This window comes from Schistocerca serialis, chromosome 9, assembly GCF_023864345.2.
Source record: "Schistocerca serialis cubense isolate TAMUIC-IGC-003099 chromosome 9, iqSchSeri2.2, whole genome shotgun sequence".
NCBI classification, from domain to species: domain Eukaryota; kingdom Metazoa; phylum Arthropoda; class Insecta; order Orthoptera; family Acrididae; genus Schistocerca; species Schistocerca serialis.
Window position 1 is genome coordinate 269,120,727 of NC_064646.1, and position 19,099 is coordinate 269,139,825.

Genomic DNA, 19,099 nt, shown 5'->3' on the forward strand with positions numbered 1-19,099 from the left:
ACCGAGTTTCCAAGGCCAAAGATCATCATGAATATGCGTTGGAGGGGCAAACAGTGACAAAGGAATACTATCAAGATATTCTCCGGTGACTCTGTGATGCAGTTCGGCAAAAGACCAGATGTGGACAGTGAAAAACTGGCAACTGCATCATGACAACGGCCCCGCATATTCATCCCACCTGGTCCAAAATTTCTCGGCCAAACATGGAATTATAGGCGTTCACCAACCTCTCTACTCTCCAGACGTGGCTCCTTGCAAATTCTGGTTGTTTCCAAAATTGAAGACGCCACTGAAAGGATCCCGTTTTGATAGGAGAGAAGAGATAATGCGGAACACGACGACGGAGCTGAACACCATCCCAAAAGACGACTTCCAGAGGTGTTTCCAGCAGTGAAAGGATCAGTGGGCTAAGTGTGTACAAGCACAAGGGGCGTCCTTTGAAGGGGATTAGGGTCCCAATCCTGTTGGGTCTTCGAAATATTTTTTCTGGCCAAAGGTCGGATACTTTTTAGACAGCCCGTATATGGCACTTTTGGCTGGCTAAATTAAGAGAAAATATCAGTGTACAAACAACGTTGTCCTTTTCACTTACAATTTTGGTGATAGTTGTGATAAAGGACAAATGAAGGGGTGGACACTTAAGCAATAAGATGACTCTGGCAACACTAGGATTGCCAGTACATAAAATTACCCAAGTGCACTGTGAAACAGTTTGTGAGAAAAGAACAGCATGGACCTCCCAACAACCCAGAAAACAGTGGCCCACTTGAAATTTTAAATTCAATGGCTGTTTTCACTGTTAGATATATAGGTAACAATAACTAAAATGACAATCCAGTTTCACTTTTATCATCAATTTATAAACCACATACAAAAATGTTTTCAGTTATATTTCATATACAAAGATATATATATATCTTACAAAAAGGAACTAGAACAATCACAACAAAATAAATAGCACATATGTATATATTTTCTGAATTTATGCTAGGCATTCACTGATTGCTTCACCAACAAGTATCCTCTGACCATGTTCCACACGAAAAGTGAAATCTGGTGGTGCCTCAAATAGAACAACAATGGTTGAGCCCATACGAAATTCACCAAAAAGCTCTCCCTTCTCTATGTGGACTGGACCACCACCCTCACCAGACAGGAAGAGGTCTCTTCGCTTTTCGCCGCGACGCCACTTTCTCTCATTTGTTTTAAGGCTCTATCAAAAACAAAAAATATAAATGTAAAACAGTCTTTCTTTGTTGGAATGTGATCAAACTGACAATACAGGTGAGCAGTAAGGCAGTGAGCACCACTTAAGCCACAAGTCAATGTTAATAATATTTTCAATTAAAAACACCGCACAGCTCAGTCAAATTATGCATATTACTGGAGAACATGGCTAAGGATGATGTGATGAGCATTCACAATAAGCTGTACAAGTTGTTAACCATTCATCATTTGTAAAGCAAGAAGATGTTCTTCCCCGAAAAACTCAGTGACGGGGAGAGAATTTCTGTCTTACATGGAAGTTTGCTGGCAGAGTTTTCTTGAAGCAATGTAGTAGCTTCAAATGCTGACAGCTGTGCTATACTATTACTTTTTTAAACAAGTGAATATTTGGCATAGTGAATTGCAAGTATTTGTAAAATGTAATTTAGAAATACACTAACAGAAATAATGAGATGGCCCTTTAAAACTAGTATTGCATTTTGTACTAGAAGTAACTGCACAGAGAGATACGTATAAATGAACAGTGCTAATGTACTTGCTTTTTTTTCAGAAACACTATACTAAAGTAATTTTACATCTTAGATTCAGTACGACAAAATAAATTTTACTACAGTACCCAGTCAATTTCTAGCGCCACAGTATAACCTTATCATCTTTCCACACACTGAGCAGTTTATAAGATAATAGTTTTACAATGCATAATTTTGCAAGTTTTATCTACCTCTAGTATACAAGTGAGTCATCTATGCTGTTAATGTCACATATTTCAAGAACTGTTTAAAATATTGTAGTTCTTTTTTCACTCAGATGAACTGTTTGAAAGTTCTCACCAAACAACATACTGTCTCCTGACTTAGTAATGTTACATAAATATTTGTATCAACTTATTTTATCTTAAATGGAACTATAGTATTTGTGCTAACAACACTGCTGATCTGAAAGAAACAACTTTGATGGAATTTCACTCCAAGAAATTTGATAGATAGCATGTGAGAAATTAAAGTATTTAAAACTTAAGTTTTGTCTGTACTGAACAGCAAACAGATAGCTGACTTATACGAATCAACTGTCATGCCTGGCTGATAGGTCATTTTGGCTTGATGCAGTCGGGTTATACTAACTGCAAATTCAAAACAGTAAAGAAAAGTTTCATTTAAACCTTATACGTATTACACTTAGATACAAGAAGTCTAGGGGTTATTCATCAGTTAACCAAGACAACAGTTATGGTTTTGTTTATGCCAGAACCTTTAAAGAAAAAAGACTGTTCTAAATTGTGTCAATATGTAATGTGAGATACAACTTCTTTAAATAACAATCTCAAATGCGAAAAAAAGTTAACGTGATTTTAATTTTGAGACATGTATTTACTTTGTAAAATTTACATAAAAAGGTTCTTATCTCCCACTACGGTGGGATGTAGTTGAATTAAATCAGGTGATGCTAAAGGAAGCAGATTAGGAAACAAATGAGACACTTGAAGTAACAGATGAGTTTTGCTATTTAGGCAGCAAAATAAATGATAATGGTTGAAGTAGAGAGGATAGAAAATGTAGACTGGCAATGGTAAGAAAAGCATTTCTGAAGAAGAGAAATCTGTGAACATCAAATATACATTTAAATGTTAGGAAGTCCTTTCTGAAGATATTTGTCTGGAGTGTTGCCATATGTTGTTGCTGTTGTGGTCTTCAGTCCTGAGACTGGTCTGATGCAGCTCTCCATGCTACTCTATCCTGTGCAAGCTTCTTCATCTCCCAGTACCTACTGCAACCTACATCCGTCTGAATCTGCCTAGTGTATTCATCTCTTGGTCTCCCTCTACGATTTTTACCCTCCATGCTGCCCTCCAATACTAAATTTTGTGATCTCCTGATGCCTCAGAACATGTCCTACCAACCGATCCCTTCTTCTTGTCAAGTTGTGCCACAAACTCCTCTTCTCCCCAATCCTATTCAATACCTCCTCATTAGTTATGTGATCTACCCATCTAATCTTCAGCATCCTTCTGTAGCACCACATTTCGAAAGCTTCTATTCTCTTCTTGTCCAAAGTATTTAACATCCATGTTTCACTTCCGTGCATGGCTACACTCCCTACAAATACTTTCAGAAACGACTTCCTGACATTTAAATCTATACTCGATGTTAACAAATTTCTCTTCTTCAGAAACACTTTCCTTGCCATTGCCAGTCTACATTTTATATCCTCTCTACTTTGACCATCATCAGTTATTTTGCTCCCCAAACAGCAAAACTCCTTTACTACTTTAAGTGTCTCATTTACTAATCTAATTCCCTCAGCTTCACCCGAGTTAACTCGACTACATTCCATTATCCTTGTTTGGCATTTGTTGATGTTCATCTTATATCCTTCTTTCAAGACACTGTCCATTCCGTTCAACTGCTCTTCCAAGTCCTTTGCTGTCTCTGACAGAATTACAATGTCATCGGCGAACCTCAAAGTTTTTATTTCTTCTCCATGGATTTTAATACCTACTCCAAATTTTTCTTTTGTTTCCTTCACTGCTTGCTCAATATACAGATTGAGTAACATTGGGGATAGGTTACAACCCTGTCTCACCCCCTTCCCAACCACTGCTTCCCTTTCATGTCCCTCAAGTCTTACAACTGCCATCTGCTTTCTGAACAAATTGTAAATAGCCTTTCGCTACCTGTATTTTACCCCTGCCACCTTCAGAATTTGAAAGAGAGTATTCCAGTCAACATTGTCAAAAGCTTTCTCTAAGTCTACAAATGCTAGAACGTAGGTTTGCCTTTCCTTAATCTATTTTCTAAGTCGTAGGGTCAGTATTCCCTCCCGTGTTACAACATTTCTACGGAATCCAAACTGATCTTCCCCAAGGTCAGCTTCTACCAGTTTTTCCATTCACCTGTACAAAATTCGCCTTAATATTTTGCAGCTGTGACTTATTAAACTGATAGTTCGGTAATTTTCACATCTGTCAACACCTGCTTTCTTTGGGATTGTAATTATTATATTCTTCTTGAAGTCTGAGAGTATTTCGCCTGTCTCAAACATCTTGCTCACCAGATGGTAGAGTTTTGTCAGGACTGGCTCTCCCAAGGCTGTCAGTAGTTCTAATGAAATGTTGTCTACTCCTGGGGCCTTGTTTCGACTCAGGTCTTTCAGTGCTCTGTCAAACTCTTCACGCAGTTTCATATCTCCCATTTCACCTTGATCTACATCCTCTTCCATTTCCATAATACTGTCCTCAAGTACATTGCCCTTGTACGAGGTGCATTCAAGTTCTAAGGCCTCCGATTTTTTTTTCTAATTAACTACTCACCTGAAATCGATGAAACTGGCATTACTTCTCGACGTAATAGCCCTGCAGATGTACACATTTTTCACAACGCTGACGCCATGAGTCCATGGCAGCGGCGAAGGCTTCTTTAGGAGTCTGTTTTGACCACTGGAAAATCGCTGAGGCAATAGCAGCACGGCTGGTGAATGTGCGGCCACGGAGAGTGTCTTTCATTGTTGGAAAAAGCCAAAAGTCACTATGAGCCAGGTCAGGTGAGTAGGGAGCACGAGGAATCACTTCAAAGTTGTTATCACGAAGAAACTGTTGCGTAATGTTAGCTCGATGTGCGGGTGCGTTGTCTTGGTGAAACAGCACACGCGCAGCCCTTCCCGGACGTGTTTGCTGCAGTACAGGAAGGAATTTGTTCTTCAAAACATTTTCGTAGGGTGCACCTGTTACCATAGTGCCCTTTGGAACGCAATGGGTAAGGGTTACGCCCTCGCTGTCCCAGAACATGGACATCATCATTTTTTCAGCACTGGCGGTTACCTGAAATTTTTTTGATGGCGGTGAATCTGTGTGCTTCCATTGAGCTGACTGGCGCTGTGTTTCTGGATTGAAAAATGGCATCCACGTCTCATCCATTGTCACAACCGACGAAAAGAAAGTCCCATTCATGGTGTTGTTGCGCGTCAACATTGCTTGGCAACATGCCACGCGGGCAGCCATGTGGTCGTCCGTCTGCATTCGTGGCACCCACCTGGATGATACTTTTTGCATTTTCAGGTCGTCATGCAGGATTGTGTGCACAGAACCCACAGAAATGCAAACTCGGGAGGCGATGAGTTCAACAGTCATTCGGCGATCCCCCAAAACAATTCTCTCCACTTTCTTGATCATGTCGTCATAGCGGCTTGTGCGAGCCCGAGGTTGTTTCGGTTTGTTGTCACACGATTTTCTGCCTTCATTAAACTGTCGTACCCATGAACGCACTTTCGACACATCCATAACTCCATCACCATATGTCTCCTTCAACTGTTGATGAATTTCAATTGGTTTCACGCCATGCAAATTCAGAAAACGAATGATTGCACGCTGTTCAAGTAAGGAAAACGTCGCCCTTTTAAGTATTTAAAACAGTTCTCATTCTCGCCGCTGGCAGTAAAATTCCATCTGCCGTACGGTGCTGCCATCTCTGGGACACATTGACAATGAACGCAGCCTCATTTTAAAACAATGCGCATGTTTCTATCTCTTTCCAGTCCGGAGAAAAAAAATCGGAGGCCTTAGAACTTGAATGCACCTCGTATAGACTCTCTATATACTCTTTCCACCTTTCTGCTTTCCCTTCTTTGCTTAGAACTGGGTTTCCATCTGAGCTCTTGATATTCATACAAGTGGTTCTCTTTTCTCCAAAGGTCTCTTTAATTTTCCTGTAGGCAGTATCTATCTTACCCCTAGTGAGAGAAGCCTCTACATCCTTACATTTGTCCTCTAGCCACCCTGCTTAGCCATTTTGCACTTCCTGTCGATCTCATTTTTGAGACGTTTGTATTCCTTTTTGCCTATTTCATTTAATGCATTTTTATATTTTCTCCTTTCATCAATTAAATTCAATATTTCTTCTGTTACCCAAGGATTTCTGCTAGCCCTTGTCTTTTTACCTACTTGATCCTCTGCTGCCTTCACTACTTCATCCCTCAGAGCTACCCATTCTTCTTCTACTGTATTTCTTTCCCCCAATCCTGTCAATTGTTCCCTTATACTCTCCCTGAAACACTGTACAACCTCTGGTTTAGTCAGTTTATCCAGTTCCCATCTCCTTAAATGCCCACCTTTTGGCAGTTTCTTCAGTTTTAATCTACAGTTCATAACCAACAGATTGTGGTCAGAGTCTACATCTGCCCCTGGAAATGTCTTACAATTTAAAACCTGGTTCCTAAATCTCTGTCTTACCATTATATAATCTATCTGATACCTTCTAGTATCTCCAGGGTTCTTCCATGTACACAACCTTCTTTTATGATTCTTGAACCAAGTGTTAACTATGATTAAGTTATGCTCTGTGCAAAATTCTACCAGGCAGCTTCCTCTTTCATTTCTTAACCCAATCCATATTCACCTACTACGTTTCCTTCGATCCCTTTTCCTACTATCGAATCCCAATCACCCACGAGTTAATTTTTCGTCTCCCTTCACTATATATGGAATTGAAACATGGGTGATAAACAGTTTAGATAAAAAGAGAATAGAAGCTTTCAAAATATGGTGCTACAGAAGAATGCTGAAGATTAGATGGGTCAATCCCGTAACTAATGAGGAAGTACTTAATAGAACTAGGGAGACAAGAAATTTGTGGCACAACTTGGCCAAAAGAAGGGACCGGTTGACAGGACACATTCCGAGACATCGAGGGATCACCAATTTAGTATTTGGGGGAAATGTAGGGGGTAAAAATTGTAGGCGGAGATCAATAGATGAATAAAGTAATCACATTCAGGAAGACAAAGGTTGCAGTGCTTATTCAACCAGTCTTTGCACTGAAGACCACAACAGTCTGGAGTTATTGGTACTTGTGCATACATTTCATCTTTGAGTCCACGACAGAGAAAATTCCTGTGGCATCAAATCAGGCAAACTCCAGCATCAAACATTTGTGCTCCACTGGCTCTCATACTGAACTTTGCTCTGGCAGTGTGGGTTGTCAGCAGTCCTCAAAGCACATTTTAGATTTTCACAATTTATAAACATTGCGTCATTGGTAACAGATAATGCTCTGATTGGTGAAGTGACACATGATATGGATAAAAAGATTTACGTGCAAAATGCAAAAACACTGCACTAGATTGTTCCAGAGCCACTTGCAACTTCTCTACATTTAACATGTAGATTTCAGCAAAAAATGTCAGAACATCTACTTCGTTTACTCTGCTCATTACAGCCATTAGTCTGTGCGTTTTATTCCATTGTCCTTGCCATAACAATATTTTGCACATTTACAAAATTGTCAGAACACCTTTGTGTTTACAACTCATTTATTTCAGCATTATGCATAAATAGCAGCATAGGTAATTTATTGTGATTTGGGAAAGTTTTCATTTTATTACCAAGACTGCCTGAAAAAGAGGTTGAGACAGAGAGAGGAAGAGAATCTAAAAATCGCTTCTCTGCCTTATGCTGGCCCAATATCTGGAAAGATTGGCAGACTCATAATTAGTGTGAGCAGATAACTTGTTATACAGTCCAATGTAACAATGATGTAAATTTCCACAGAATGATAGGTTGTCATGCGTAATGCACACTGTAATCATATCTACCACATTATGTTATTCTAAAGTAATGTAATAAGCAGTGACTGTTATGGTCTCTGTAGAAAGAAACACTAGAAACTAGTACTATGTAACCTTGATATGAACAGTGTGTGTTTCTCTTTTGCTAATGAAGGCTGTGGCCGAAAGCTTTGTGTCTCTTTTAATTTTGCCTGTCTGTAATTTAATGTGTCTCCTTTATGGTAAGTAGCACTCTATCTTTTCCTAGATTGTTGATATTCCTAGCTGGAGTTTCCATTGTCTGAATACAGTCTTCCCGATACCAACCAGTTGCAAGTACAACTTTCACAACACGCCACGTCGGTAAAAATGTTACTGACACCTAGTTTACTAGTCTTTGCATATTTCTTTAAAGGCATACTATCAGCTGCTACCTTATGCTTTATAAAATGCAGCTCTGATCCTTCTTTTCCCCCATCACAGTAAAGTTAGAACTATTGTGAAATGCAAGTACAGTGACTCAAAGAATTAACTGCTACACTGAAATGAAATGATAATTTTGATTAGTGTCATTTAATTAGTTAAAGATATTCAGCACTATACATTTTTAAAAGACAATAATTCTGGTACATGAAATAGTTTCATAGTATTACGTTTCTGTAAGTCACCACAGTATTAGCTAGCAACACCATTTTTCTAATATTACGTTTTTTAAAAATTTATTTTCAAAATTTGCAACATTAACTTTTTTGCACGCTTAATAATAACCTTGTGTGTGTGTGTGTGTGTGTGTGTGTGTGAAGTTATTACATAACTCCAGCACTGATAGTTCTTACTATAAATCATTAACTGCATCTCTGTCAACCTTGCTTGAATCATATGATTTCATTTCAAAAACATACACGTGAAGGTATAGTACTTGTAGTGTGCTTGCTTGACATTTTTTGTTGTTAACACAACATTGGGTGTCCAATTAGCCTACACTCAATATTTGTTATTAAGAAAAATGTTTACACAGTAAAACTTGGAAGGCTATGTTGTTAGATGTATGTTTCACAGGATACCGGCACAGTTGCAAGAAAACAGACCTGCGTCAAATGCGATAGCACGCACTGGCAATCTAAACATATCAAGTTTAAGTCATCAACTTGCTTGTGACATACATTACCTAATATTAACTGTATATTTAATATCAGTTTTGTTGAAGCACATTATGCTTTAAAATTTTTGAGCCCTGTGAAACTTAAGGATTACTGCTTTGTTTTTCTACTTCTTACTGAATTTAGCAACATGACTGTATTGACCTAAAATAATGTTTTAAGTACTATAGCAAAACTTCACACATTTCAATATGTGCTAGAGATACAAACTGAAAGTGAGGGCATGAAAAGTCCTCTTCAGTAAAGAGATTTCCATGACAGAAAATAGTCCTAATTTATTACATTACCTTTACAAAACACCTGCAGTTATGAACTACTGTCATACTTTCAAAAGATACACCATAATTTATAAATTTCTTCCATACTGACTATTTTCAGATCACAAGCTGCATAACCAAATTTTTAATGTTCACAAATACTAGTTGATCCTGCCAAAATTGGCAGTATAAAAGATGCAGTGGCACTACAGGGAGACCAGAAGGTATTATCTACAGGCAATACCTATGTAAAAGAGTGATGACAAGAGTTATGTTGACATGTGCAACTATGACTAAAATGAATGGTTAATCTAAAGGTAAATGCTGGTACGTAAAATTTGCTAAACTGGATATGAATGAGTGCCTGATGTAAAACAGTTCCACCAACCTGTGTATACTACTAGAAATTAGATGAACAGTGTCAACAGTCCCAGACAGTAGGAAATGGGGCACATAAACACTAAGAAAACATTCTGTATTTCTGACACCACCCAAGTATTTATCAGTATCCATAATTAAATAAAAAGGTGAAGCTTAACTTGAGGCGTAGCGCCTTCGCATCGCTCCTGTCACTTGTTAGGACGATATCGTTATAGTCATGAGTCATCGACAGATGTCACCAGCTGACATGGACCTGAGTTACAGAGCTGCACATAGTTGTACTAGTAGGCAGCAGAGGTCAGCAGTTGACAGACAGTGCTAGCAGTCATAGTCAAAACAATGTTGTAAAGTTATGTTTGATTAATATTTAATGTATTTGCATAATTCTAATAGTTTTATATGTGTAGTAATTAGCAGTGTGAGTGTTGTATGAGTGAAGAAGAATAGAAGTAAATGAAAATTGTTTTGTTATTTCGCAAAGTACCAGTTAAACTATACAGGGGATTTACTATAATTAAATGTGCAGTCCGTTTATGGTATTAATAAATCGTGAGTCGAACACAAATTAATCGGTAATTTCAGAAGGAGTAATTTAAGTTTGATACCTTTCTAAATTTATTTATTTAGCAATTGCTATAGAAAGAAATGTTTTACTATGATTGGTCATTGAAGTAAAGTGCGGGATAATACTGCAACCTGGTTTGCTGTTTGTGATATCAGCCAATCAGAAAAATGCAGGCTCGCGCCAATCTATGCTGGGAAAAAAGCCTCTGGTGTGATCTAGGGAAGTTTAGCCAGAGGGTTCGAACTAGTAACATCGCATTGAAAGCAGCTCCGACGAAAGTACCGTAAAATCGCGGAAAAATGCTAATTACGAGTTCGCGAAGTGGTACAAAGTGTATTTAAGTGAACAGTATAGTGAAAGTCGTGTGGAATTTCAGACGGAATATCAAAATTATTGCTTCTGACTGTTAGTTACAACTGCGTGGCGTGTTGTGCGATCTAAGACTGGAACAGGTATTACATGTAGAGCAGAGTGCACAACATTTGAGTGAGCATTTTCATAACTAAACGATCTGGTGAACTCTATTAACTTCGGTAACGGGTGTAAATACCATAAACTGGCTACATGTGTGACTGTGGATTGCGTGTGAACTTTACATTGTGTTTCACTTAGTACGGACTTGGCACTATTAACTGTGATCTTTATCGTAAAAATACACCTGAAAATTTACATTGCCAAGTTAAAACTTTTATTTCAGTGCTAGCCACATCCCGTTTACCGGACAATTCTATGTATGTTGCGACCTGCAATAGACAGTAGTGGTCTAGTATTTTCTACTATAGCTTTTAGCTAGACAAATGAACATTGCTGGACATTGGCAGGGCGGTGAAAAGAAACGTGCCACGCCGCAAACTGTGTGAACCTTTATGAGAAATCTTCCTCATGGAACATTATATCTTGGAAGATGACGCTAAGGTACCGAGAGAACAGTTAAAATGAACAAACTCTAAAATATTTAAATGTTGAATTAAGCTATAAGTAGCACCATGACATGCAGATTATCTCATTACTATATGTGAGTGTTTCAAAAACACTGCATAAAGGTGCATGAGAAGACATAATGAAGGTGAAAAGTACTGATTTTTAGACCATGAACTATGTGGTAAATGCAATTGCAAAAGTGCCCAAAAACTCTCTTCAGGAAGGTGCAAACAAAATTATACTTAGGTTACAATGCAGACGCGCGCGCCCACACACACACACACACACACACACACACACACACACACACACGTGCGCACCCACGCGCACACACACACACGCACAGACAGACTTTTACAGCTACTTTGTGCTGCTCAACATACAATGCAGTTTTTGTGTGTGTGTGTGTGTGTGTGTGTGTGTGTGTGTGTGTGTGTGTGTGTGTGTGTGTGTGGGTGTGTGTGTGTGTCTCAATGTCTCTACTGTTTGTTGAGTTGTTAACTTTACTCCTCAATGATTTACCACGTGCTACACTATGTTCACTGTTCTAATGTATTATCTTGTTGCAAGGACATGTTGGCATACTAATGGTAAAATTATTTTGCAAGTATGTTAAATGTCGCAATGCCTAGTAAAACTGTCAGATGGTCAGCAGAACATCAGTATATGACGACACAAGAGAACACTCAGTTTAGTTGCTGAGTATGTGAATTTTGGCCAGCTAATGCAATGGAGTAAGAAACAGCATTGGTAGATATATAATTCCTTTCCATGTGGTGCTTTGAATCACAATGGTAACAAGCCAGTCTATTATGACTTTTTGAGTAGTAATGAAAGTTGTAGTGAATATCATCCAGGAAATAATGTGCACCTGACATAACATTGGTAAGCAGTAACTTTATTTTTATCATCACTGGTGTATGAGAAGCTTGGAGTTTTGATACCCAATACCCAAAATGCTATCTTTTTCACTGGTTCAAACCAGTTTACCAGGCCCCATAACAAAGGTGATTACAGAGCAAAGATTGCCTTCAATGTACCCTTGTTACAATTATTGAATAATTCCCATGCCCACATCCAAGAATATCTGCTACTGATGAAACTTGCAACACACACAAATTCTTGAAGTTTGGTTGCAGCTATAAACAGATTTATAGTGTGGAACTATGTGACGATAAATTTTCTTAAGGGAATTAAAAGCAGCCGTGGTAGACAAGTAATTCTCTAAATTATTATGAAAGAGATGCAATCCACTACAGTCTGCCATTTTTTAAACCAATTCAATCACTTTGTTCAATATGTCTGTCATCTGCTCCTTCAAAAAATAAGATGCAGAACAACGCAAATTTTACGACTAGTTAAGTGATACATTGAATTCTAGTCTGAGAAGCAACTTGTTGATTTATAGGAGATTAAAAATGAGATTAAGAGGCTAAGAACCTTTTCCTGAAATAACGAAAAGTGTGAGGTAATCCACATGAGTTCCAAAAGAAATCCGTTGGAATTCGATTGCTCGATAAATAGAACAATACTCAAGGCTGTCAATTCAACTAAGTACATGGGTGTTAAAATTATGAACAACTTCACTTGGAAAGACCACATAGATAATATTGTGGGGAAGGCGAGCCAAAGGTTGCGTTTCATTGGCAGGACACTTAGAAGATGCAACAAGTCCACTAAAGAGACAGCTTACACTACACTCGTTCGTCCTCTGTTAGAATATTGCTGCGCGGTGTGGGATCCTTACCAGGTGGGATTGATGGAGGACATCGAAAGGGTGCAAAAAAGGGCAGCTCGTTTTGTATTATCCCATAATAGGGGAGATAGTGTGGCAGATATGACACGCGAGTTGGGATGGAAGTCATTAAAGCAAAGACTTTTTCGTCACGGTGAGATCTATTTACGAAATTTCAGTCACCAACTTTCTCTTCCGAATGCGAAAATATTTTGTTGAGCCCAACCTACATAGGTAGGAATGATCATCAAATTAAATAAGATAAATCAGGACTCGAACAGAAAGGTTTAGGTGTTCGTTTTTCCCGCGTACTGTTCGGGAGTGGAATGGTAGAGAGATAGAATGATTGTGGTTCGATGAGCCCCCTGCCAAGCACTTAAATGTGAATTGCGAAGTAATCATGTAGATGTAGATGTAAAAGAGTAGTTGTCAAATCATATGGAACTGTGGGTCATTCTACATAGACAAAAACATTTTTACTTGAAAACAGGGAGTAGTGAGTTTCATATGAAATACGCAAGAGAAAATATGTTATTTCTTTAGGCAGCCAATCTAACCAAAAGAGAACTAGCAACAAGCTGCTGCCTTCTTTTAATTAAAAGGTTAAATTATATCATAAATAAAAAGAATGTTTAATCAAAAAATAAAAATAATAAAAAAATACAATCACAGTAAGATGGAAGGAAGAATTTTAATTTATTCAGGGCAGTGTTTCAGAAAATATGGTGGTTAATATGACAATGACAATGAGGTATTTTTGTCAGTGCATATCAATCAGCTAATACGCAGTATAAGCCTCAAATTCTTGAAATCTATACGAGTTTGGTGTTCGAAAAGGGATTATAGTAACTAACAGTGTGGAAAGTGAATCAGTACAGAAGGGTCATTTGAAGGATTCCCTCTTTTCCCTGTTTCTTCTAACACATTTTTAATTTTCTGATAAAGTTATTTGAAATATGACACAACTTTTCTCGTTTATTGCTTTTATCCCTATACATTATGAAACAATTAAGGGGAATTTAATACTAACTGTATCATCAGAACAGTGTACACAACTTTTATAACTGATTTTCCTGTAATTTAGTATAATATGTCTAATTTCTCTAAAAACAGCAGAAATTTCAGTTTAATGGCAGAGAATTCTAGTTTTCAAGAAACTGGCTCTAATTTTGAGTGCCATCAAAATGAGAAATATAACACAAACATTATTTTCTAACTTGTGATATGTTTTCCTGGAGACAATCACATAAAATCATGCAAAAATGGAGGAATCTAACTAAGAAAGTCTTAAGTTTTTGTTATCTTCTCCACACAACTATTGAGTTTACTTCAGCATGTTATTTTAATAAGTATGAACACTTTATCTTGCAGTCTTTGCAGCTCATTATTTTCATTTTATGATGCAGTATGACAAGTGACACACACTTACCGGATCACAGTACACTCTGATGCAACCCACATTAGTGGCCCCAACTGCAGTCATAGAGAAGAAACCATGCTTCCACTGTCCTATGTAGACAGCTCGCTCATTTAGTGAGAAGAGCTCTGGAACAACCTGAGCCACAACTGGGTTAACACTCAAGAGTTCTCCTGCAATCAAACACAAGAGGCAATAAAATATTTGCATTTGAAACAAAACAAGTAAGAATGGTGGGGTTCCTGCATTAACATTTTGAAAAGCTGGAGATTAAAAATAAGTGGATCCAACAGACTAGTTATGTTTACAGAAATCGCAATGTAAAAGATTATCAGTATTATAGTTGCGACAAATGACTGTTGTTAAGACCATAAGTATTTTCTAAAAGGTCAAGATGGAAAATTCTCAGCTCAGCAGCGAAACATTGTTTTCAGGTCAAAACTGTAATTATTTATTGCTGATATCTCTTCAAGGCCAATGTGTTTTGTCTGAAATTTTTGTGGCAAATACGTTATACTACTCAAGAGCTAATAGTAAAGTCATATGGTGTGATTCATTCAGAGACCTCAAAGGACAGGTTCAGCTACCCAAGTAGAAAGTTATTTCCTATCCTTCATACACATTGGCACATTTCCTCCGTGAAATGTGAGTTTGTGTGTTGAGTGTATCTGATACGTGTAGATGACTGTAACACTGTCAACAGATAATTTACATGTAAATGCTGCAGCTTGTCACAGTATCCAAAAGTTTAAGATATGAAAACTTTTCCACTTTCAATAGAATTTTTGCATATACATCGAAAACATAGAATTTAAGAAAGCTGTCACTGAAACAATGAAACTTGAGCGAAACCAGTTTTACAAAATGCAGCACATTAAACTACTGTTTAGCTACTGGACATATCAAGTTGTGCATATCATTTTCTGCTAGGGACACAAAATGATTTGCCATAAACTATGAGAGTTGGAACTTTAATAGAGGCAACTATTTATTTACAGCTCGTACAAAACAGATACATGTTTCAAAGTTTTACTGACCTTCAAAGTAGTCACCAGCATTGTGTATAACCCATTGTCAGCGATGTGGAACTTGTAGGATACTCTTAGCAGTGCCAGTTGTATTGACAGTATGAGTGGCGTGGTGTATTGCCCAACGAATTTGCAGCAGTTCTGAAGCGAATGCTGTGAAGTGTTTCCAACAGTTTAGAAATTGAGTTGAACTCACGAGGGCTTAAGTTAGGGGAATTTAGTAGCCGGTATAGCACTTAGCAGTTCCATCAGTCAAACAAATCAGTAACAGATTGCACTGTACTTGCTTGAGCATTGTCCTGCAAAATGATGTTCAGGTCCTGCAGAAAGTGTCATCATCTCTGTCTCTAAGCTTGTCATAGGTTGTGTTCCAAAAATGAACAGCTTAGAGACAGAAGTGATAACACTTTCTGCAGGATCTGACCATCATTTTGCAGGAAAATGCTCAAGCACGTACAGAGCAAGCTGTTACTGATTTGTCTGACTGATGGGGCTGCTAAGTGCTATACCAACTACTGCACTCCCCTGACTTAAGCCCTCTTGAGTTCAACTCCATTTCTTAACTGAAGGAAACACTTCACGGCACTCGCTTCAGAACTGCTACAAATTCGTTGGGCAACAGACCGTGCTGCTTGAACTGTCAACACAACTGGCACTGCTAAGAATATCCTGTGACTTCCAAATCGCTGGCAATGGGTTATACACAATGCTAGTGACTGCTTTGAAGGTCAGTAAAACTTTGAAACATGCATATTTCATGTGAGTTGTAAATAAATAGTTGCCACTATTAAAGTTCCAACCCTCATACATGGTAAGTACAATTACAGTACCTGCAGAAGTCTTCGAAACTCTCTCCAAGAAGATGCAAAAAAACTATATCTTCAAGTTACAATGTGATACTAATATAAGTGTCTCACTCACTCACCCCCCCCCCCTTTCCACTCTTACACATCCCTATACAACTACACTGTGTAATCAGCTGCCACAATGTTGCTGCTCACTACTCCCCCCTTGCATTCATCCTAGTGTTCTGACAACTGATATCACTATTTCACCCTCCCTCCTCCTCCAAACTTAAATTAAACCTTAATTGTCAAAGCTTTACTTGCAAATGTAAGACAGCCCTTGTATTAAGCTATTACACAACGTAAAAACACTGATCTCAAAAAAATAATTATTTCACCTGTATATATAAGATGATATTGTATTTTTCGAATGACTCATTTGGAGGAAACAACTCACCTTATTCTTAGATAAATATGGTGAATCATTCAATATATTTTATGCAACTAACATTTCAACAAAATTTAATAAACACTGATGTGTTACTTCATGGTGTATCACTTCCGTTTCTGTCAGTGGAATACAAATAATTTAGAGTAAAAGGCACGATACCTGCATTTTGATAGCTATCATCCCTTCTATCATGATGAAGGTGTTACAAAGGCCTTCACAGACAGGCAGCATCAGCGTTAGACTGCAGACAAATCTCCCACACCATACTCCCACTTCCACCTCCCCCCTCCCAATCCTCCACCAACTGACAAGAAGCAGCTGTGACATTCCTTGACTGGAACAGTTTCCCATATCCTTTGCCAAGTATCTGACTACATATCACCATGCCCCAAAGTGAGGAACATTCTACTCACAATCCTTCCCAAAGAAGTACAAGGGGGGGCCCAAAAGAAACTGGACTCCGAGGGCACTGCCAATCGTAGACGTAGTGCAGGGTTCTTACGCTAGATGGTGTTAGTAGAGACCGTCATGATACAGCTGTGCAGACGGCGTCAGTGTAGAGCTGAACGTGCAAGTGTGGTATTGTGTTTCTCTGACTGTTGGCGGGTTACCTCTGCGAAGTCATTACGGCAACTTTAAAATAACAAAGAGTGTGTGTGAAATTTTGTTTCCTGCTTAAAAAAACTGCAACGGAAACACACCAAATGCTTCATTCAGGAAGCTTTCCAGGACGCTATGAGCCGCACACAGGTTTTCGAGTGGTTTGGGTGCTTTAAACATGGTGAGATGTGTGTTGAAGACCAAGCTCATTCTGGACGCCCTTCGACATCGCGACATGAGGAGAACATTGAAAAGGTCCGTCAAAAGATCAATGAGGATCGTCGCTAAACGATCGACCAAATTTCAGCAGAGACAGGAATCAGTTGGAGATCGTGCCAGCGGATTTTGAGTGAGCATTTGCACACGAGACGTGTTGCTGCTAAATTTGTTCCGTGCCTTCTCACACAGGAGCAAAAAACCATCCACATGAATGTGTGTCAGGACTTGAAAACAGAGATTCCATGTGATCCAAACTTCTTGAACAAAGTCATTACAGGGGATGAGAGCTGGTGTTACAGGTATGACCCAGAAACCAAGCAAGTGTCAAGCCAGTGGAAGACTCCCAACTCTCCCAGACCAAAAAAGCAAGGCAAGTGAGGTCAAATGTAAAGACAATGATCATTGTCTTTTTTGATGTTCGTGGAATTGTGCATCGGGAATTCGTACCCCCTGGCCAGACTGTTAACCAGCACTTTTACTTGAATGTTTTAAGGCGTCTGCAAGAGGATGTGAGGAGGAAACGCCCGGAACTTTGGCGATCAGGTGACTTGTTTCTGCATCACGACAACACTCCGGCACACATGGCCGTATGAGTGACCCACTATTTGGCATCTCAGAGCTGGTCTGTTGTTCCCCACGCTCCGTATTTGTCGGACCTAGCCCCATGTGACTTTTTCCTATTTCCACAAATGAAAAAAACATGGAAAGGGGAGTGTTATGACGATGTGGAGGTGGTAAAAACAGCTTCGCAAAGGGCACTGGACAATATCAAACTTGAAGAGTCCCAAACATGCTTCCAACAATGGGAGAAGAGACTTGACAAGTGCATCGCATGTAATGGAGAGTATTTTGAAGGTGACTGAAGTAATTTTGTAAAAAGGTTCATCAATAAATTTTTTATGACAACAATCCGGTTTCTTTTGGGTCCCCCCTCGTATTCTGCTCCACACCTATCTATGCAATATTCTAGTTCACCCTTATATCGTACCTACCCACACACCTTGTCACATGGGTCATACCACTGTGGAACATCCAGCTGCAGGACCTATATAGTACAAACACACACACACACACACACACACACACACACACACACCGTATCCTCCTCATGTCCTGTCACAGGCTTATCCTACCTCATCTGAGCCAGCATTTTATGTGGGTATGACCACCCAAATGAACGGACATCGCTACAGTAACCAGGTCTATTTCAATGGTTGCTGTGCAACTTATGACATCTGGATTTCTCCAATAACAGCTTCTTTAAATTACGTACATTTGAGTTTTCCTTAAAACACATCATTCAGTCCCATAATACTCTTCTGGTGTTGCATATCATTCCAAAAGAGTGATGTGTAGTGTTACCTCTATCTTAGCAATGAATGAAACTCCAGAACTATACAAAGACATCATTTAATACTCAGAAGAGTGTGACTGTTATGCATTTACTTCTAGGTGGTAAATACCCGGGAGGGGCAATGTGTATCTTCAGAGCTGAACGACAACTGTGTTTACTACGCAAGTGGCAGTATCTACACAGTTCATGAATCATGGACCCCAGGTAGGGGAACAACACTGGCCCTGGAGCATGAGCTAAAGATGACAATAGGGAAAGCAACTAAAGCAAACAAAAGAATTTGACATGTGTATTCATTCTATGGAATATCCAGGATGGATGTAACAATCTTAAGAAGAGGATAGTTTCTACTCAGCGTCTCTGTTATATGATGAATAGCAACTATCCTTTTCATAATACTGATTCTATGGTTGTATTTTCAACTGTCAACTCAATATTTACACTGAGACTGAAAGTTAATCAATT

At 38.7% G+C, this 19,099-nt stretch overlaps 1 protein-coding gene across 1 annotated transcript in view; it reads right to left on the reverse strand.

The window, feature by feature from the left end:
• Positions 1-838: 838 nt before the first annotated feature.
• LOC126419221 (phosphatidylserine decarboxylase proenzyme, mitochondrial) overlaps positions 839-19,099 on the reverse strand; it is a 118,549-nt gene continuing 100,288 nt past the window's right edge. Inside the window, exons 7-8 of the mRNA XM_050086357.1 lie at positions 14,210-14,370; positions 839-1,213 (exon numbers count right to left, since the gene is read on the reverse strand). Of these exons, the coding sequence (XP_049942314.1) occupies positions 983-1,213; positions 14,210-14,370 (392 nt within the window). The 3' untranslated portion in view covers positions 839-982. The remainder of the gene's footprint in view (positions 1,214-14,209; positions 14,371-19,099) is intronic.